Below are 21,899 nucleotides of genomic sequence, written 5' to 3'. Positions count from 1 at the left end.
GTGACTTACCAAACCAATTAATCAACCATAAACCATGACACAAACTCTGACGCCTTACTTATGTCTAAAAATACACCAGTGTATGTGAATTTGTTTTAAACTGTCAATGCCTATATTTAGGACATTCCCAGCAAGGCTATAATGAGACTGTGTTTGAGGGGTTCGGCCACTGCAGACTCTGCCATTAATTTGAAGTTAGTTAAATTAACAACATTTAGTGCTGGCATGTCAATCTCAGTGCTCCAGGAAATTGCACCTTGAGGCTACTAACATTGCCAGTTTTTTCACTGGAGAGCGTGTGTGCATGTGTGTGTGTGCATGTTGAGTTTTTTCGCCAGACCCTCAGTGTTGGTACACCTTTATTGCTTTTCTATGTCCACAGCACTTATATTATCATTTATTCTGGCCTCCTTTAACCTTCCCTGGAGATTTTTGCATAGTGTAGCTGCTCAGTGAAAAGATTTTTTTAGCTTTATATTTATTTGTTTATTTTTCTGTCATGGTTCATGACTGAGGCTTTAAAAAAAAGTGTGACAGCATTTAGAGTACATGATTGACTGCTGAAGCAACATTCATTAACCATGACAAATCTAGAGGAAAACACAGTCTTGAGTGTTCTAAACAGCAGTAAAAAAGACTAAACTAATTTTTCATTGACCTCATCTGTAAATAAATGCAGTCTGATGGCGAGCAGGGGCAATCATAAATTAGTATTCATTTCCTGTAATTAATGCAAACATGCCTATGAACACAGAGAATATGAATATATAACCACCTCATTTCCATTTCAAAATATACCCACCAAATTTCCACTTCACTTATCTTGATTTTTAGCTTTTCTGATTGAAATAATGGTCAGAATGTCCTCAATAAAAACCAAAGGACTGCTTTGGTGTGATTTTTTTATTTTTAGCTTAACAGTTTATGGTTGCTACTTAAGAACAAAATGGAAGAAGTTGTTTTCAGCACTTAAAACAAAGGTCTGCAGCAGTTTTGTATGTGGCTTTATTCTTGAGGAACTGACAGCAGTCATGTTCTTTCTTTTCCCCCTCTAGGTTTTCTGCTTTTTCTGTACCTATCCAAGCCTTGTAGAATTAGACCCATTCTGTATGATATCAGGCCTGAAAGGATATGATTAAAACCCATCAGGAATATTTTCCTTTCTCCTTGGTGATCAGTTGAGCGAGGCTTTGCCAGGCTAAGTGGGAGGGGTGGGACTTCAAGGGAAAATTCTGACTCGTGCCAATTTTGGGCCAGGACTCAAAAATCTTTTTATCAGTTGTAAGTGGTTGCATTACACAAATGCATACATAGACTTGGGAGGTTGAGAGGTAAATGAATTCTCCGCTGCAACTGCACACAGAAAGCTTCTCACAGAGAAAACTCTCATTCTGCTATATTAGACACAGAGATCCTGCTGAAATTTCTCTGTAGTATCAGTGCAGTAAAAAAGAGGATCTTAAGGACAGACAGACAGCTTGCAGCTGCCTGGAATAGGCAGAACAGCAGATAAAACAATGGAAATTAAAACTCTGATCTTCCTTTCCATGTGGACCTCAGACTGTCTAAATCTTAGTGGGAGCCCAGCACTTAGACTAAGTGGGATCAGAAAACACAGCATTTAGAATATTAATTTAGTGGGGAGGAAGCAAGACGTTTGCTCTTGTCAAAGCCCACTGCGTTATTAATCTTTGCAGTTACTTTTGTTCGCATATTTGTGGTCTGGCTAGGTTTGTTCATGTGAGCCAAAATATACGTAAAATTAAAATTTCCAGCGACTGATCTGATACGTTTCCAAGGCCTGACAATTGTAGATCCGAATCTTCACGAAGGAGAGAGACCCAGATCCTCAGTGAAAACTTGAACCGAAGCCAATCTGCAATCACCTGGAGTTCTGGCACATAAAATCTCCTTTCTCAGTCCTGTTTTGCTATCAGACGTGTTGCACGCTTATTGTAGGCGTGGAGCCAGGAAACTGTCACCTTTGGCCTCTCGGTAAACAGCCAATTGTGAGGATACCAGCAGATTCCAGTAAGCCTGGCCATATGTCTCTTGATGTCCGTATGAAGAATGATCAAACTTCAAGAAGGATGGCTACGGGCCAGCTTCTGAGAGCAAGGTCTTGGAAACAAACATTCTTCAAAAACAACCTTTGGATGTCAGAGGTGCTGAGTAATTCTTCGCTCTCCTCCTGTGGTTTTAAGGATTCCTTGTCGGTTTTGACGTTGCTGTGTAGCGTTACGTTTAGACTTTGATAAATTTCAATTGTTATCTTGTTATGAGAGGCAAACGGCAAATTTAAAATGAAGCTCAAACTGAATAAATCAAACATTTTTTTCAATCTAAGGACAGTAAAGCAGTTAAACATACAGCCCAGGCAGCTTGTAAAACTGCATCTCAAGACGTTTTCCAGGCTGGTTGGGTAATGCTCTCAGAAACTTGGCCTGAACTTGTAGCTGATCTTGTTTTCAACAAGAAGCTTGGGCATCAAGGGGCTGGTGGAGGGCAGTCTTGTGGACCTGGGCTAAGACTTCACAGCTTTTATCCTATGTGACTGTTATTTTCACCTTTATGTAGCACACAGTAGCTCATACAGGCAATTCAGACTGGTAAATGTTGAATTAAAATAATTCTGAGCACCAGAGAATAACAAAATCTCCATGTCAAACAGCTCGCTATCTGTCAAATCTGTCAGAGAAGTAATTACATGGGCAAAACTGGGGCGAAAAGAAAACCTGGAAAGAGAATCACTGTACTCCAGCTGTGGCCCTTTAGCACAAAACTCTCATTCTTAACTTTGCCAATTAGATCTCTCTTCACTTGTGGAGATTTATATATTGTTTGTCTTTAGCTATAACCAGTACCAATTTCTTCCTGAGAAAACATACGATATTAAGGCAATGTAAGAATTAGTTAGAGACCAAATTCTTTATTATTTTCCTTCTTTTGTAGTATTCTATCATCTTAAAACACATAAGCAATTTCAGGCTAATTGAGACATTAAGCGTTTGAGAAACACTGGAAGATAAAAATCTACTGTTTATTCATGTCATTAGTCCCATTTAAGTGGACAGTTCCTAAAGTGTGGCTTTAATTGGTGTGGCTCTCATCAAGTTGGAGACAAGGTATCTGTTGGAAGGCACAGCGTTCAAGGATTTGGCCTTATGTGGGGTATGTTGGAATGAGTAAGGCCAGCATTTTGTCATGAGTCTATCAAGCAGTTATTTACTTTTCCCTCTTTTCCCTTTTCTTGGTAGTTGTTAACATGGAAAGCAGGTCAGTGCATCTGTGCACATTGGTCCAGGAAGCACAGCAGCGAGTTACTGAATTGTCCTCACAAGTGATGAATGAAGGCCTTGGTACAGACAACACAGAAAAAGAGAAGCAACTGAAAGCATGGGAATGGAGATACAGGCTATACAAGCGCATGAAGGCAGGCTACGAGCATGCTAGTAAGTAGAAGAAATTAGCTGCAAAGTTTAAGTTGAACTCTTACAGGGGAGGACACTGCCTTTGTCAAGGAAGAATGATCCTCACAGCACTGCTGTGAAGCAGATGAATGTTAGAGTGGGAAAACTAAGGCACACAATTAACTGCTCTTCCCAAAACTGAGAAGGAAATTGATATGAGAACCGAGCAGGACCAAATACCTGAGAACAGCAAGAGCACAGCTCATCAGTGTAAAAGTGATAAGATTACCAACTCTTAGTTCAGGATCTAATGATTCTGTCTCCTATTTCATATGATCTTAAAATAGGACAGTTAGAATATATGAATATAGAGGAAGTAATAGAGGAGCATTGGTCTTTTTCTGGTGGTGTTCTCTATTTTTTAAAGAGTTCTGTCTTAAAGTAATGGAGTTGTTCTTAATGTTTGATTAAAAATGAACTTAGATTTTTCATATAAAATCATCAATACTTAGTCTTATTGTTAGCAGCTACAAAAAACATTGCATCAGCATGGTCACAAATTGGGTAACTTAGGGTGCAGATTCAATTATACTTATATCACATTTATATGTTATATATTAAAATAATTTTCTCAAATTTATTGTATTCTAAGTTTATTTCTTCAGGACAGATGTAGTGCTCCTAGTATAGGTATTAAATACAGCTAATGCAGCAGTAAGCTAATATAATTATTTTTTTAATAAATTCCAGCAGTAACTCATGACATTTTCTGTTTGATTTTTTAATTGAGTCTGATTGGTATTCTGTGAATTAAGCTTTCTTTTTTAAAGAAAAGAAAAGAAACAATAATAATAATAATAATAATAAACCATTCGGCCTCAGCTGACAAATGTGCTTTGGAACTACTACACTGAAACATTTGTGGAATCTGCAATTTCTGGATCACAATAATGTAAAAAGGTTTTCTGACATTTAATAAAATCGAGTTTGTTAGTGAAACTATAAAGGTTTAATTAGCTCTTTGTGGTTTTGTCCTTTCTCTCTCTTCCTACCCACCCCAAGAGATTTATAGGGGCTTTTCATTGACATAATTAGCATGAATCTGTTTTATTGGGTTACATATATGCAGGAAGATATTTTTAGCTGAAAGGAGCCAAAAAACATGATAGAAACAAATGGTGTCTGCAGGATATTGTTAGCAGGGCACTAATTAAAATTCTCAAAAGGCAGAGAACACAAACACCTACAACCCGAAGCTCACAATTGCAGGGTGATTTTCAGTGGGTTCTTTGAAGACTCAGAAACATTGTTTGAATAGGATTTGTTGTGCTGAAGAGCTGATGTTTTCTCTTCTCTCCCAGGAGCCCCCGAGGCGCCAACCAATGTCTGTCTCATGGTAACAAGCAGTACATCACTCACTGTCACCTTCCAAGAACCTCTGAGTGTCAACTCAGCTGTGGTGACCAAGTATAAAGGTACTGGATTTAGATATCTTTCATTTACCTTCACAGTCTACAAACGTTTGATGGCCAAGTGAAACAGCTGTTTTCACTAGAAATGTTTGAATTTAATTGTTCTCACAATAAATAGCTGTACAAGTTGAACTTTCTGATAAGATTTCTCAAAGACAAAATTGTATTTAAAAAAAAAACAAACAGAAGCTTTATTCTTGACTGCTTTGAAGGACTTTGCTTGACTTACTGTAGTTAAGACATCAGCTCAGTGACTGCGTTGAGATGAGTCAGCTATGAAATGCAGGCTAACTTTTTGGTGCCTGTGGGCTTCTGAAACTGTGTGTATCCTTATAAATGCCAAACCCACACCACTGTTCCTTAAAGGAATGCCTCTGGAAGCTGAAACTTCTGGCAGAGGTATCACACAGCCCAACTAATTAAGTATTCCAGGACTGCCACATCATTCTTGGAAGAGCTGTACATACGGAGTGGCCCCAGTTAGTTGCAAAGTGGAATGAATAGGAAAATGCTTCCATGTGAATAGCTCTGTTGAGGAGAAAATAATTTCTATTCCATAGGAAATTCCAGCTTAAAAAAAAAAGGTTTTATCAAGGATTGAAAGAAAAAATTAAATTTTCCTGTTTAAAGGAACTTGCAGGCTCTCTAAAATGATTGGAAGAGTAAGTTCCTCAATATTTAATGGAGCAATCTGCAACCTCCATCTTAAAGTAGAAGTCTGGGTCCTTCCACAGGTAAAGGAACTTAAATTACTGTCCTGAAGATGTGAGGCCTTCTTTGACTACTTTAGGAGAGAGCTGAGAGTGGAGAGCCTCAAAGTCCCCTTAGAGTGGGTTTTGATGTCTAGGAGGAACTACAATAGCTGGGTCTGGGGCAGTCTATTTCAAGTTTCTATACGTAGGTGTCATAGTGATGGCTTCAACAGAAAATACGCAGTGAGCTGCAGTAGAGCAAGAGCCCAGTAGTTCATGAATCTCCTCTAAAGGTGGGACATGCCAGTGCACATGTTTCAGAGGCATCACAAGCACTCAAAGGACTACCTGAGATTATTTTGGAAAAGGCACGTTCTCTCACCTCCCTACTTCTGATTTGAGATGCCAGTCATCATTGGGTATGCTCAATACACTTTTTTTCATAGTGTAGGAAAACAAAAACAAACAAACAAAAAAACCTCCCAGACATCACTAAAACAATCAAAGTGACTCCATTCCTGATAGCCTCAGTAGAAGGGTAAATGACTGTATTACACCTAGTCAGCCTTGCAGTGCTGCAGGAAGTGTTATTTGCAAAAACATCAAAGACCTTTAGGAGTCTAAATTGAATTTTCAACAATGGCTTGGGTTGCCAGGAAACTAAATTTCATTTAAGGGCTTCCTACTGCCTGATGTACTTGTGAAAATAATACTTGGGCTCCTAAAACACTTAATTCTCTTGAAAATTCTACCCTGCTCTTCGTAATATGCAGATTTTAAACAAGCCTGAAACATTGTCCACATTCTCATTATAACAAATGTTGATATTTTCACAATAAAGCCCATTCCCAAACAGAGATGACTTTTAAATCAGAATACTGCTCAGTTTCTAGAGGCTGCAGTATTTTTACCTTGCTAACTCGACCGTGTTGAGTATGGTTCTGTCTCGTTTTGGAAAGTACAACATTGAGAGAAATTTAATCCAACTTGACCCAACTGTCTAATCAGACAAGGTAGCACTGCTGTCATATTTTGAATTACTCTCGTTGGCGATCATTTTATGGTATATCAAGTTGACAGTTCTGGCAGCATGTTCTTTTTTAATCCTTTATCCCATGAGAATTGAATATTTATGGTCAGATAAAAAGAAAGATCATTAATAGCTCCTTTTGGTGACTTTCGGGAATTAATTAAGCACTGGCTTGTAGAATTGTTTACTACATTATGGAGTGAGATTCTTTGTGCTAGTTTTAGAGGCTGTAAAAAAGAAACAACCATTCAAATGATCACTTGTAAGAATTATTCGAACCAGCTATCTACATTAGCCTGAAAGGAGATCTTGATAACTGTCTGAGTTAGCAAGATCTGAACTATCTTTTCAGCCAGAGGTATTAATCTCCTACTCAGAAATTCATCTAAGCCTTTTACTGATTGAGGGACAAAAGCTGTTATGTTTTATTTTCCTCAATACTTTACCATTTCTTTTCCTAATAAAAGATCAGGAGCATTTGTAGCACTGCATAGGGAATACCTGCTCACTTACTGAAGCTGGAAATGTTCTTTTATATGGATCTGAATTACAGAAGATAAAACTGATATCACTTTATTCAGCCTAGTTTTGTTCCCTAAAAACACTGAAAAGCTTCCAATTCCTTTTCTTCTGTGTCATCTTTATTTTATTTTATTTTATTTTTTACATATTTTTCCAAAGCTTTGCTTGCTCAAATGTCATTTAGAAACTAGGCTTGGAACGTTATCTAACTGCTGTTTTCCTGTGTGTGATCTTTTCCCTTGTTAGCTGTATAACTTACAAATAATAATGCAGGAGAATAATACTTTGCACTCACTCTCTAACCACTAAAACCATCTCACTTCATTAGGAGATTTAATTTTAACCACACACGGTGAATGAGTATTGACTTTGGTGTCCCAGCTGGATGGCAGTTCAGCCACTGCATTCTGTTGAGCCATTGCTTTAAGGAGCCAGAGTATTCTCTACTTCCTCTCCTGGATTGTTGTTTAATGTTGCAGGCACCATCCTAATGGCTTCCTTCAGTTTCCCTCCAGAGAAGGCTACAACGTGGTGGTGGCTGATGTGAAATGATTCCTATGTATATTGTAACTTAGTAAAGTGTTTTGAGGCTGGAAGCAGACAGGCATGCTATAAATCAATAATAATAGTAATAATCTGTTCTGTGCTAGAGAAAGATTCAAAGCCAGAGACACCTCACCCCAGCCAGTTTTAGGAAGGATGTGAAGCATCACCACAATTTGGGACAAAAAACCCATACCCTTGGCTAATCATGCCCTAAAGCCAAACTTCACATCCCATCATGAAAGTACTTACGACCTACTTTAGTTTTACGTCTCTGTAAACGCAATCAAAATGTTCTGCACTATTATACAAAATGACACAGCAATTTGAAGCTAGGGTGAACCTTTGTGTATGTTTTAGAGCTGCACTACAGTCACCATCTCGATGCAGAAAATCCCAGCAGCAACAAAATCCGTGTAGGCATGAATTTTCCATCAGAAGTCAACACAGTTGTGCACTTCTCCCCAGGCATAGAGTAAGGAAGAAAAATGGACACAGTGCTGAACATCACCAACTTGGAAGATCCCCTCTGCAGTGGAAAATCTCCACTTCTATTTTATTTACAGTTTTTCAACAAACATCTATATCCCTATTTGGAGAGACCAAAAAAAAAAAAAAAAAAGAGTGAGCTTGCATAACCAAAGTTGAGCTAACTTATTTAAGAGACAGGAACTATTTAAATTTGAAAAGAGAGGAATAGAGAATAAATCAGAGCCATGTTTGATGTAGCAAACAGAGCTGATCTTCTCCCTGGATGTAGCTGGGGACTTGGATGCCAAGTTATTTTCCAGATAGTGATGCTGGGCTGTCTAGCACACTTCAGCATTTTGTTACCTTTTTATTTAGTTACTTTAACAGAATATTTCATTTTAGTCTGGATTGCCCAGCTGCCTTCTAGGATTTCTGTTGGATGGAAAGATTTTTTTATTTTCTATGTCAGTGTAGCTCTTTAAAAAAGTAAGAGGCGAGCAACTAGATTGGGAAAGAGGGAGTTCTGCCTTACTTAAATTTTGACAAGAAATATCTCCTTTCCTCCAAGGCAATTTGTGGCTCATTTCAGACTTTTTAAATAGAGTAATTTATGTAAATTGTCTTTAAATCGACGGTTCAGTCCTAGTTAAATATGCAGTAGCCTCAATACGTTGCTTTAGGATGGCCACATGAAGCGTGTTGGTTATAGGCAAGTGCCTTTATCCAGGGGAGGCTGGTGCCATTTGCTGTGCTCACTGGACGTTTCCACCAAAGGATTTTCTGGGCCACTTTTTGTTAACGGTGAGCATCTGAGATCATGAGATGAGGCATTTTGCCAAGTCAGGCCTATAGGATATATGTTCTGTCATTCAAAAAAAGCATCAGTATTTGGGATTCTCAACTGCCATCTCACTATTCTTTCACTGAAAAACTTTGGTGTGAAAAACCTCAAGGTCTGCTCAGAAACTATTTGTGATTTCTGTGTGAGAGTAATGCTTTCACAACCGAACGATCTTATCAGTTTCTATGGGCCTCTGTCCCTGTGAACACCTACAAACACGTATGCACTGTATAAGAAGTTGAATTGCAGTGTTTGATCAAGGTTGGTACTGTCCCATAGCAGCGTCCTGCAGTGATCCATCCAGCACTGCCCTGTGGATGTGGCTCCAGACAGGCTTGCAACTACTGGCCATTCACGTGGCAGTTATCAGAACAGAAAGCAGCAAGCTTGTGCTTTGTTTGACTTCTAGAAGAATCCTGGTTATGGAAATGAATACCTGTAGAAGTAGGCATGAAAATGGTGCTTTAACATTAATACCGATCAATCTTTGTACAGTAGATGGTACATCACTGCTTGATCCTTTTCCAGTTTAAAGTGGAATTAAGCAGTATTCTGCATTTGATCTTGAAACCCTTTTCACTTATTATTCAGAGTTTCTTTGTGTATTTTGAAACTCCTTGTTTCTTTCCCCGAAATGGTTCTTGCTCCATAAAATGGAAAGAGAGAATACTTTCCTTTGTAAGATATTTGAATTTATCCTGCTGAATAGGTGTGGTCTGATATTTTTTACAGTAGTTCATTTATGGCATTTTATTAGGTCTCCTGGGCACTTTATTTGCACATTACATTTTGGTAGCTAACAGAACTGTGCAATTCAACTTCTATTTTTATGCCTCACAAGTATAGAAATGTATAAATGTTAGAACAAACCTTTCTATTTCTAGCTCCTGTTAAGGTCTGTAGTATGTGTTGGACCGAAAAAAAAAAAAAAGTTCTTTTATGTTAAGTTTGCTGTGCATTTAAAGGCATCTTTGAACATGAATTACATATTAAGTGATGATATATTTAACTTAATGGAGTGGAACAGACACCAATTACTCAGTTTAAGCATTCTTTCTGCTTTCTGTTTCATAAGGATTTTGAGCAACAGCTCAGGGTGAATGGCTATGAGAAAACCCAGACACATGGGCTCTGGTTTTGTCCATCTTTGGTGTCTAAGAAAAAGGCTCATATCATGATGCTGCTGACTTTTAGACATGGCTTTATTTTTTATACTTGCTTTGATTTACTAGCATTAATAAGTCATTTTAACAATTATTTGCTCATGGCTAAGTGTTTGAGCTTCCAGTTTATATGTCGGGCATAGAAGAGGTGAATTCCTGTAGTGTGACAGGACGGGAACTCAAGACTATCTGTTTCTTTCTTGAAGGAGGTTCCCAGATCTTTTGATCTGGAGGTTTGGAAATACTTCCTTGCTAGAGACTTAATGGCATCAGCTGCTAATAAGATAGATAATTTAAAATAACGTTTTCACAAGATTGTGGCTTTGTGGCTTTTTGCCTTTGCTCACTATCTGTCTGAAGTCTTCTCTGGTCCTTCAGGGACTTTTCTGATTAATTTACAAGGATTGAAAACAGTCATCCTGCCTCTCCAACAGGAATTTGATACTACTCTAGCAATTAAACTGGATCTACAGAACTGACAAACAAATATAAATTTGGAATCAGGTCTTTGGATCCGCTTCAAGTTCTTATCTGGTGTGCTGAACGTAAATTACAGGGTATGAAGTTTTCACGCGTGAGTGCCCAATTAGTTCACACATGAACTCACAATCAATTTGTGCATGAGCACTCTATTATCTCACGTCTGAGCATCCAATTAGTTCACACACGAGCGCTCACTTAGCTCATGCCTGAGTACTGTGTTGGGCTTAAATTGGAAGGTTACTGTCGCCAAGGCCCACAGGTGTGGGAGGGGGACTGGGACTGGGACTGGGACTGGGACTGGGACTGGGACTGGGAGGTTCTGGTCACAACTGGCCCAGCCAGCACCAAAACCGATGGGGAACACCATTGCTCCCTCCTGTAGAAACAAGTGGAGACTAGCAAAGGGGGAGGTTACGTGTTAAGTGTTTAATGCTTTATCCCTTCTCAATTCTCTGAATTGATTAGATTAATTGGCAACTGGTAATAAATTAAATTAAGTAAAAACAAGACTGTTTTTCCAGTGACACTTGGCTTTAGTGATAGGGGGAGATGAATTATCTTAAGTTAATGTAGGGATTCATTTATAAAGAAATAAAGGTTATAAATATTAGTAATTAACATCTCTATTCAATGATGTTCCTCTTTAAAAATATATTACAGGAGGACCAGAAGAAAACCAGTGCAATCCCATTAAGCAGATTAATTGAATTAGGGTTTGTGTATTTACCTTCTTGGTTAACAGTGCTTTGCAGTGTTCCAGTTTGTCTTGTAGATTTTGATAGATTATCTTTTTGTTTGCATTTACCCAACCAGTCATTATTAATTAGATTTTAATGTATTATGGTTTGAGAAGAAGCTGAACCTAAGCCATGCATGCTTCACACAAGTGAGTTGTCCTTACTTTCATAAACCTCCCCACTGGCTTTGGTTACACAGATTACATGAGTGGAACGTATCCACTGGGAGTGGAAATTCATAAGATCAGAGCCAAGCCTGCTGTACCTTCCTAGGATGTGAAGCCTTTGCGTAAGAACCCCATTTATTCTCCAGTCTCTTTTCACAGCTCAAGTGTGTATTTTCTCTCACTTTTCTTTCCACAGCCAGAGTGTGCTGTGTTGGTCGTAGGAACACTGAGACACAAAACCTGGTTGTTATCACAGTGACAAGTTGCATTGTGGCTTTCTAACCAATATTATCCCTTCCTACATTCTAACCAAACAGAGTTCTACCTATTTCAGATACTGTAATTGAATGTGCATTAATGGATGGATTGTACCCTTTGTGCAGAAAAACAGATCCACAGGAACACATACAAACTTCTCTGCCAAACTTTTTTCTTTTCCTAATGGAAGTACTATGAGACTTCTGCAAGTACTCTATGCAGTTGATCTAACTTGTCTTCTTGATCTCATTCTTTGCAGAATTTCAAAACATGAGAAGCATAAAGAAAGCCTGAACCCAAGTCTGCAAAAATTGAGTTATTTTTAAAATTAAACCTGGGAAGGCCAGCTCAGTGCAGCTGAGAGGATCTGACTAAACACACAAAACCTGCAGAAAAAATCAAGAATATTGTTTTCTGTGTGAGCTGATAATGCTGTGTACACCAGTAAACTGGTTCCTCCTGACTGCCTTGTTGCCTCAACTTGTTAAGACATTATAAGTGTAAATTGTTATAATTACTTCATAGAGATCAGCAGGCAGCGAAAGATAGCATAAAGGGATTTCTGGCATTAGGGCTCTCCTTCAGTTTTACATTTCAAAGGAAGCTGTTGAACAATGCAATTATTTGTTTGGAGGCCCTTGGGAACATAAGCTAGGATCACAGAGTCCTTCAGCCTGGGCCCTGGACACAGGGAGGAAGGGAAAGGAGAGAATCCTTGCCGCATTAAGAGTCCGGATTAAATGTCGTAGCGGCACAATGCTTTCTCCAAAGTCACAGCAAGTCAGTAGTAAATGCAAGAGTAAAAACCAGAATTCCAGCTCAGTACACTATTCAGTAGACCCTATCAGATTAACAGCCTAAGTCATGTCCCTGGGTCTAATTAATCTACTCAGCAATTCAGTGAATAATTTAAGTGCAAGCAAAATAAATGCCAAGAGAAGTGACAAATTCTACAGTGGCTTGGGCTGTTTACTTTAGCAGGGGGAAGGTGTTTTCCTGAATGACTCCACAAAAGGTCTGCGAGGTGTTTTGCACTTTCACTTTTTCCCTTATCTGTCTGCCAGTCTTTCTTTTAAGGTACACTCAATATAACAGGAATATGCTGAATAGAAAAGAAACAGGTGAAAACTGCTCCTTTATTTTGAAGTGCATGAATTGAGTATTAAAAAGAAAAAAAGAAGAAGAAAAAAAAAAAGGCACACACGACTTGGCCACAAGTAGGTTACATAACTTAAGCCAGTCTAAAATTATGTGCCAGCAATTTACATGAGTTTTATGTAACTGTTTATACTGCTGTTTATTTAAAAATTACTACTTATCTTGGCGACCGCAGCAACACATCGTGCATTCGCTAGCTCTGGAATACAGGGCACCTTCATTAAAACACATAGTCACCAATATATTAAACACACAAAAAAACCCTGCTCTGACATAACGTGAAGTGTCAGATGGAAAGCCGCAACAGCGAAGACATTCAGAGTTCACGACAAAGCAGGCCTTTGGGGTGTTCAGAACAGGACTGGAACATGCTCCATCCTTAATTCACCCAACAGCTTTCAGGTCCTTTACAGCACAGTTGGTACAGTCTACAAGACCAGCTCTTGTTCCTGGGCATTTACAAAGGACCCTCTTCATCTTCAGGTTTTAAGACTTGCGTATTTTTATATTGAACTTTTAAAGTGCTGAGGGTAGCCAGCCTTTTGTTCTTTCTTAAAGTACCAAGTACTTTAGTTACACAGACAGTTGTTAATTTTTGTTTATTACCACAACAGCCTCTTCCAGCACTTTCTCTCTTAGAAAGCAGGCAAGGCTTTAGCAATGTCTCCATAGATTCATAGATACATTAGGTTGGAAAGGACCTACAAGATCATCTAGTCCACCCATCCTCCTATCACCATCCCTGCCCACTAAGCTACTAAATCAAATTCCTTAGCACCTCATCTAAACGCTTCTTGAATGCTGGGTTGCTAACCCACACAGTTGCTTCGTTTTTAGATCCAGGCCCATCACAAGATGAGTAGCTCTACATTGTTCTTCAGAATCAGAAAATGCAAGAAACAATTGCCTATATCATGGTATCGTGAGTCAGAGGATGCTGTGATGTCAAAGATAGCAGTGCCTCAATGTGTCCAAAGGTTTAAACATTTTAATCTGGTGAATTGCCGCTATGTTTTCAGTAACACTTCAAAACAAGAGGAAAAAGAAGACACTATTCCCACAGAGTTGTTAAAAATATATGTTCTTTTCATTGACAGAAACTTCTGTTGGGAGTGGAGGCAGGGCATATTTGAAAATTTAATTTTGAGTAACGTTGTGTATATGTCACCTCGTTAGGTAAATATCCTCTAAAAAGAGGCTTCTCAATCATGATGATAACCATAAGCTGCTCCACGAGCTAATATATTCTTAATGTCATACTTTCAATTTCATGGGCCTCAGCCAGCAGGGAATAAGCTGCAAAAATAAGTGCAAAATGCTGGCATAACTTGGCTGCACGTCCAGAAGCACAAAGGGAGCCTGGCTGAGCAGCTCTGGAGGACAGCCTGCCCTCACTGGGACCTCAGGACAGCACTGGCACTCCCACTTACATCAAAGCAGTTAATTCCTCTTCAGATAGAGCACTGTGCTTTCTAAATATTACAGGCATTTTTCTAAAGGACAGAATAAAAGTGGAAGGTTTGAGGAGGAGATCTGTGTCAAGTATAGGTTGTAGTGCTTTGTGAAAGGTTCTCAGACCTAACTGTGCCTCTTGAAGAGCTAGTTTATGTCCAGGCACTCTCCAGTCCATAGAACAGCATAAAATTTCAGCAACTCCAAGGGAATTTAAAGCTGCTTATTTCACCTGTGGCTTTTGTTTTGTGATAAAGCACAGCCTTGCCACTGCTCTTCATGCTGAGAAGCCCTTCATGCTGAGAAACACACTGTCATGCCTGGGATTTCAGTGAAGACAGGATATGCTGGCAGAATCTGTCTTGAGAGATGCTGTCTTGATTTACATACCTTCAAAGAGAAAAATGGCATCTGAAGTGACTGCACGACTGTTAGTAACATGCTCAGCAGTTCAAGAAGGGTTTCTCTCATTTATCCTTCTGGAAAATAGAGAATGTCTAAGTCTGCAGCATGTACACAATGTCCTCAATGATTTAATATAGCAGAGTTATAAACCCTGAAAACTCGTGGTTTATAATGGAAACTCTGACAGGCCATCAAGTTTAATGGCACTTACAAGCACTGCTATAATTAAGTCGTCAACAAAAACCTACAACATGGTACAGTAACAGTCTCTACATTTTCATACTAATGTACAGAGATAACTCCCATTAAGGTTGGCAGTAATTAGATACTTAAAACCCAAGGAGAGTAAGAAAAATATACATGATGAGGTTCAGAAGTGGAAGACAAAACCAATATCCTTTTCATTTCAGCAAATACAGAAACGTTGCTGAACATGCTAAGCATTCACAAACAGCAGTCAAAGGAAAGGACTGCCTTGGAAGAGAGGAAAAATTTGTTTTGCTATCGGTATCTGGCTAATCTAAAAAAACTTGTTGGCATTTAAATGTTGTATATGCTGAGAAAAAATATCTGTTCTTTTAATGTGAAATGCCAGTACGACACGGTGAGAAGATAAAACATCCATGTGCTGCAATTAGAATACATACACTTTCTGGTCATCTTTAAATTGCAGAATCCAGCTCTGATAAATATGCAAATAAGGTATCTATAAATTAGTTTTTGAATCTTTAGGGAAAATATTTTGGTAGAATTGTCTGCTTAGTTGTAAATCCAGAAAAGTGATGGGATTTTCCTGTATTTTTATGTAGAGATGAATTTCACTGTTTTTGTTTGGTCTTCCTGGAAGTTTGAGTCTGAAGACACAAGCTAGTAAAGCCCAGAAGTACAACTCTGGGACGAACCTTAACTCTAACCACAGTTCTTGTCATTGCTAACATATAATTTGAAAGGTTGTTTTCCTATCTACAGCCATCAGTTCCCCTTTTGCACATATCCTTTTCCTAAAACCGTGAGGTAGTTCTTCATGGTCATTTTCATTTCTTGCATTCATTTTTGCAAGGAATAAGGAAGAACGCTCACAGCAGGATTGCTGAGTTCATACCCCTTAAGAAGGAATATCAATGGTTGGTACAAACGGATGGGAACGCTTTGGTGAAGGCACCCTCTGTGATTCAGGGCAGGTTGGGAGGGATGTGCCAGCCCAGCACCACTTAATTCACTTCAAAAGTGGATAAAATTTAATAGGCCCTTGTGGAGCTGTGTAATTTCAATGACTGCTGCAGAACCAGGCTTGGACAAGGGAGCCAGAGCCCACTGAAATCAATGAAGAGACTCTTGTGAGTGCTGGAACTAATCCAAAAAGGATATTTCTATACAGATTTGCCAGGAGTAGGTGATCAGAGTTTTGTGGTCCTGTGGAGCCCGACTATGCCTACATATGCAGACACAATTGCAGAACGGTGCTTTTTGTTGGTTTGGATATATAAACTGCCTAATGGAATTAGCAGGTCCAAATCCTTTACCTACTCTTTTCCACTGCTTCCCTTTCTTTAAAAGGAAATTGTTTAGCTGAGAGCAAATTGTGATTGAATGTAATTTGTATTGCAGGGTGCTTTTAAGCATTCTTTCCTGAAAAGCTTTTGAGCAATATTTTGCTTTTCTTTCTCATACACAGAGTTATAATTTAATTACTGTGTAAAGTTTTCCTAAACATTATTGCTGAGCATGACTTTCAGTGTCCACGTGGAATGGTAAACTGGTAGGAGAAAAGTTAACCTGTGAAGTACTTTTATTCCTTTTCTTGGGCTGTTATCTGACTCAGTACGCTTCTGCTGTTTGTTTCCTAGTGGAATGGAGTTGTTCAGAAGACTTTTCTCCATTGGTTGGTGAAATAATTATGGATAATCTTCAGTCGCTGAGGTGCACCATCACAGGTCTCAGAACAGTAAGTGCCAAATGATTCGTTTAGATCTTGATGCCCTCTGCTGCCCCAGTGATAAAAAGACACTGATAATTTGCATCCTTGGCTGTTGGTAACAACTGCAGAGTGCCTTTCTTCAGAAGTTCCAGTCATTAAGCATAATATGTCTGGTATCCATGATCAGAAATTCACAAAGGAACAGACAGACAGCATGAACTGTTTTATAAGTTGGCATGCTTAGGATGGAGCCAAAAAGACTGGAATGAAAGCCGCTGTTTTCTGGATCACAGGGTAATCTTAGTGCAGATCAAAGGCTCGTGAAAGTTCTAGTCCTGACTCTGATGACAGATAACTAAAATAACTGCTCTTTCTCTTCTACTCATTTCAGGAACACATAGTTAATGGCAGTCATTTTCATTTTTGTTTTATTTTCATATACATGTTTTACATTGCTAAGAAGTGGGTCAGCAACTGAGAGAATCGATAAATATTCACATGTATTCTCAAGCAGAATAGTTTTGACCATGTGTCTGAACACCTTCTTCCTGCTGGCTGTTCAGCACTGTTTGTTCAAGCAAATTTGGATTCACAAAGAGCCACGGTATGCATTTCCTCTGTTCTTCATTTTCCAACAACAAAACAAAGTAACTGGTATGAAGTTAAAATCAAGCAAGCTTGCACAGTCCATTTCTTAGGCACACGTTGAGAGCAGTGATTAAGGTGCATTTGTCATAGTATCCAAAGTATATGACATCTGTAAACAAAAAGTTGAACTTTCAGAAGCCCTTTCCACTGGCATAAATTTACACATCAAAGTCCATGATAAAGGTCTGACTGATTTCAGTGACAGCCAAACAAAGCTTCTTCAGTTACCATGCTCAGAGAAAGACTAATGCTACAGGAGAAATGGGACTTCTCTATTCTTGAAGTCTGATTCCAAGAGTTCCTGGGGCATTGCTTTGGTAGGAGAGATCGCAATTTGTCAATCATATTTGATGTGTTCTGTTGACCTTCTGCACATCACCTGCCCTGTAATCTTTGTGCAACTTTTCTGTAGCTCATGGTGCATTGGTTGGCACCCCAGAAAGCTACTTACAAGATATTCAAAGAAAGCAGTTTTGAAGGAGCTACTCTCCAGTTATTACAGCCATGACTTCGAGTGAAGTGCCAGTTTTGATTCCAGTTGTTGCCTTTTGCAGGGCCAGAGGTATTACATTCATGTTTCAGCATACAATATGAGAGGATGGGGACCTCCACGAAGATCTACTCCTGCATGTGCTGCTCCTTCAAGTAGGTTGAGCTTGTTCATGCTCCCAGTTTGATTATTCATGTTGCTTTTCCAGAATTCCTCACTCTTAGAAGAAAAGAAGATGACAAGTACAGTGCAGTTCATGATTTAATTACGGTGTCATTTAGAAGGAAAATAAATAAAACTCAACAACTTCTCCCCAACAAAAAAAAAAAGAAAAAAGGGATATGTAATATTATATTTGTATATTTATTTTTCTTACCTTCTGATCTTCACTTCTTTTAGTAGAGTTCTGCTGTATGGTACTTCATTTGTCAGCACATGAATGGATCAGAACTTAAATTTGAACTGCTGGAAGCAAAATACTTACACACATCATACATAGTTTTGTATTCTGACTTGTAGTGTTGTAGATATCGATTCTATTCACTGAACCATTCTTGTAGTTTCCAGTTTTGAAGTTGGTGGAGTTGTGGGATGCATGCAGTATGTAAAATACTGTAGTATGTCACATACGTTGGTAGGAGCCAGCCCTTAAGCACAAAAATGTTCCAGACGTGTCCAAAAGCCTTTCTTCTGTTTCACTCATGGCAGATTTTCTCAGACTCAGTGCGAATATTCATTTGTGGTTATTAATCTACTGTAGTTGGATTCTATTGTTAGACACTTTGCCAGACTTAGTGCTCATTGCTGAGCTGGCTCAGTATGTTACAGCCTCCCATGTATTGATTGGTGCAGTAAAGTGGGACTTTTCATTTTATTGCATTAGCACTTGTTTTTATTAGGCCAATGTAACATTTTAATAACCTTGAATGCTAATGTGAGAAAATTAAGCAACGGTGGTCATAGAGAGTGTGGGATAATCAAAGCTGTTGCAGTATCACTGTCCTGTTTTGCTAAAATTTTGCTCGTTTAACACAGAGTGAAGCCAGGGTCTAGCCCAGGCTAGAGAAATATTCTCTTTGGAAACAACAATGCTTCTATAATGGCAGAAAATTCTCCTCTTGGATATGCAGATAACTCTACTACGGAGTTGTACTGAATAATTTAGTGACGTGCAATTACCTTGACTATACTCCGGGGTGTGTACACAGGATTTGGCCCCGCAAATCTAGAACTGATGTAAGTTGAGAAACAAGACTCTTCTGCAGCAGCTGGCAGTTATTCAGCAAAATATTCCCTAAGAGCAGGGCACTCCTGGCAACACTGGTTGTATCTCAAGCTGCAGCTATGTGTGGTACAAACATTTGCTTTGAGTGCATTGCATTGTTTCCCCATCTATTTCTTGCCCGCTGTTATTTACCTGACAGTACATGACAGCTCCAAAGCTTTGGGATGTGAGGGAAGTTTTGCTTCAGATTCCAGTGGATGTGGCTACGAATATATGTTTGCTTTGCTGGTGAACACGGAAGCGTTAGACAGGCTCAGCTCTCTGTATACAGATAGCCAGCAGCAGTGTGGTATTTCCATCGGGTACTCTTAGTGTCACATGCTCAAGCTTTCAGCAAGTGAGATGCTCACAACCTAAGTGTAAAATCTTTTCATCAAGTAGTATTAATATCAGAATTCTAGCTTGACAGACAGGATACTGGTGCAGTTACCAAGGGCAGACCTTTATCCATGCGGCTGCCTTCACCATTTGTTTTGAAAGCTAGCAGACTTGTGCTTGGCAAGAAGGCAACAACCTGAAATTACAGCGATGTTCTATTAAGGAATATGGCCCTAAGGTAAAAATTCAATGTGAATACATTAAGCACAAAGTTGTTCGCGATGGCAGCTAGAATATGCTAGGTAAATGAGAGCTCCAGGGCTAATCTGGATCCAGTCCTATCCCAGAGCATCAAAAGTCAGTGATATCCTCAGAGAATTATCCTTGCAGCATGGGTGAGTGCTTGCCACTGTCCTGTTTCACCCTCACAAACAGTAACTGCCTGGAAGACTGTGCCTGGCGTTCTGCAGATGCTCTGCAAAGTCACAGTGGATAGTAACATTTCTAGGCTTATTGACTGACGTGATTCATGGACCATGTGGGAAGCTGATCTGATTTCCATGTCATTTTGAAGGCAGTCAGCAGTCTGGAGGGTCTTTAAGTTTGGGAACCACCTAGACAAAGAAACCACGAGGTTGTTCTAAACCTTACGGGTCTGATGACCTGGAGCATTTTGGTATCGTTGAATTCCATTTGGTTCTTCTTGGCTGCCAAAGGAGATCTGAGAACTGACCTCCCAACGTGAGTTATAAATGCAGCTGGCTCTTGAGCTCTGCAAAAGCATACATCATGCAGGATAGCCACACTGCAGCTGTTACAACTGCCCACGGGCTATCAGGATAGCAATTGTCTTCTCTTCCCACCCTATATGGGGCTTACCACCACTCTAGCTGCTATACTAAATGGTAGCAAATATATATTTATATCCCTGGCATAGTGAGTCCTTTGGAAGGAATGCTTAACTGAACTTGCACTAGAAACTAGAACTGCATATTTAGTGAGTGAGCAAAATGTTTGCTGGTGGCTGTGAATTTGTATGTGGCCTCTGTGCCTGCAAGATGGAAGCCTCCCTTTGAGGCAGAGCTCTTAATAACCCGATCCACTATTACATTACACAGAAAACTGTAGTGTAATATTTTTTAATTATAACTATGTGAGAAAGAGTCAAATGTGGAATAAAGTAACTCCTCTCCGACAGACAGTTTCACCCTCTTGTTTGTGAAAGGGTTGTCTGCTTTTTAAAATCAAGACTGGGATTTCAGCTAATGGCAAATAAGAGTGAGAACAAAGTCCTTTGTAGGTTCAGAGGGTGTGGGACAGAAATCGCAGCTTCTTGCCTCATGAGTGCAGTGCTGAGCAGACTGACAATGCCTGGGCAGGAATTGCCAGCCTTCCTTCAGGCCTCGGTGCTCAGGCATTTTCAGAAGTGCTTTTATTAAGAGGCTGCAGAGAAACCTCTGGTTCTAGGAAGACATTCATTCTGTGCTTTTCGATCAGTTTCCTACATAACTGTAGGAAAATCATTTAGCCTCACTGTGCCTCAACAAAACACAGGAGGAGCAGGACTGTGATCTTAGCAAGGTATGGAGATGTCAGTACAGAAGAGGCTGAGCACAGCACTGATGCTACAGCAACAGAAGCCATTTATGTACTGCAAAAGCCATTGTCTAGTCAGCCACCTCAGGAGCTTCTGGGAGCTGATTGTGTACTCTTCGTTAATTATCATTATGATTAATTATGTAGCTGGCACAAAGCAAAGGAAGCTTCTTGTACAAGTGACAACAGCAGACTTAAAACAACTGCCATTTTTTCTCCATGCCCAGATTTAAGCCTCCGCTGCAGCCAAGAAATAGCAGAGGCAAGAGACTATTTTAAAATCTTCTCCTACTACTTTGTGTTTCGTTTCTGTTTATTTCCTTTCTTCAATAGACTGGAAAGACTGCAGTGGAAGAGAGCCTCGGCACAGGGGACACACTGAGGCCCTGGAACGTCTCCTTCAGCAGGTTCGAGCAGCTCATCAGCATTATAATTGCAGAGGTAAGGATAAATATCTATGTGGTAGGGCACCAGCTGAAGCCTCTGTGGCGCCTGTAATTTTAGCAGTTTTCTAACTAGGTCATACCTTCTCATTCATCAGGAAAAGAAAGATATTAATATTGGCCCATCTGGAATCACTTTAGCTTACTATCTCGCTCTTAACCCTTGAAATTAGTTGGATGGAAACATCTGAAAGCAAGAATGTACACAAGCACAGACACACCCTTTCTCCCTCTGTACCCCGTGCAGTTATTGATGTGTTTTTTCCTACAAGTAAATTTTATGCAGGATTCTGCTAAAATGTTTCAAGAATCTCTCTTTTATTTTTTTAATATAAAGAAATACTTTAGAGAGTTAACAACTGTTTTGGATCAAAAAAAGGGACTTGGCTGCCTCCAA

General features: G+C 39.3%; 2 protein-coding genes across 2 annotated transcripts in view; one reads left to right on the top strand and one right to left on the bottom strand.

The window, feature by feature from the left end:
• The window catches only part of TMEM100 (transmembrane protein 100), a 369,211-nt gene that overhangs the window by 96,088 nt on the left and 251,224 nt on the right, over window positions 1-21,899 (bottom strand). The gene's annotated exons all lie outside the window — the stretch shown is intronic.
• Window positions 1-21,899, top strand: part of ANKFN1 (ankyrin repeat and fibronectin type III domain containing 1) — a 51,741-nt gene that overhangs the window by 6,646 nt on the left and 23,196 nt on the right. Inside the window, exons 3-7 of the mRNA XM_065735627.1 lie at window positions 3,258-3,452; window positions 4,772-4,885; window positions 16,652-16,749; window positions 17,925-18,015; window positions 21,393-21,500. Coding sequence (XP_065591699.1) covers window positions 3,258-3,452; window positions 4,772-4,885; window positions 16,652-16,749; window positions 17,925-18,015; window positions 21,393-21,500 — 606 coding nt within the window. The remainder of the gene's footprint in view (window positions 1-3,257; window positions 3,453-4,771; window positions 4,886-16,651; window positions 16,750-17,924; window positions 18,016-21,392; window positions 21,501-21,899) is intronic.

Source organism: Cyrtonyx montezumae, unplaced genomic scaffold (assembly GCF_038088225.1).
Source record: "Cyrtonyx montezumae isolate F1298 unplaced genomic scaffold, pur_monq_1.0 scaffold_19, whole genome shotgun sequence".
Classification (NCBI taxonomy): domain Eukaryota; kingdom Metazoa; phylum Chordata; class Aves; order Galliformes; family Odontophoridae; genus Cyrtonyx; species Cyrtonyx montezumae.
The sequence above is the reverse complement of the archived record's forward strand: the minus strand, read 5'-3'. Positions and strand labels throughout refer to the sequence as shown.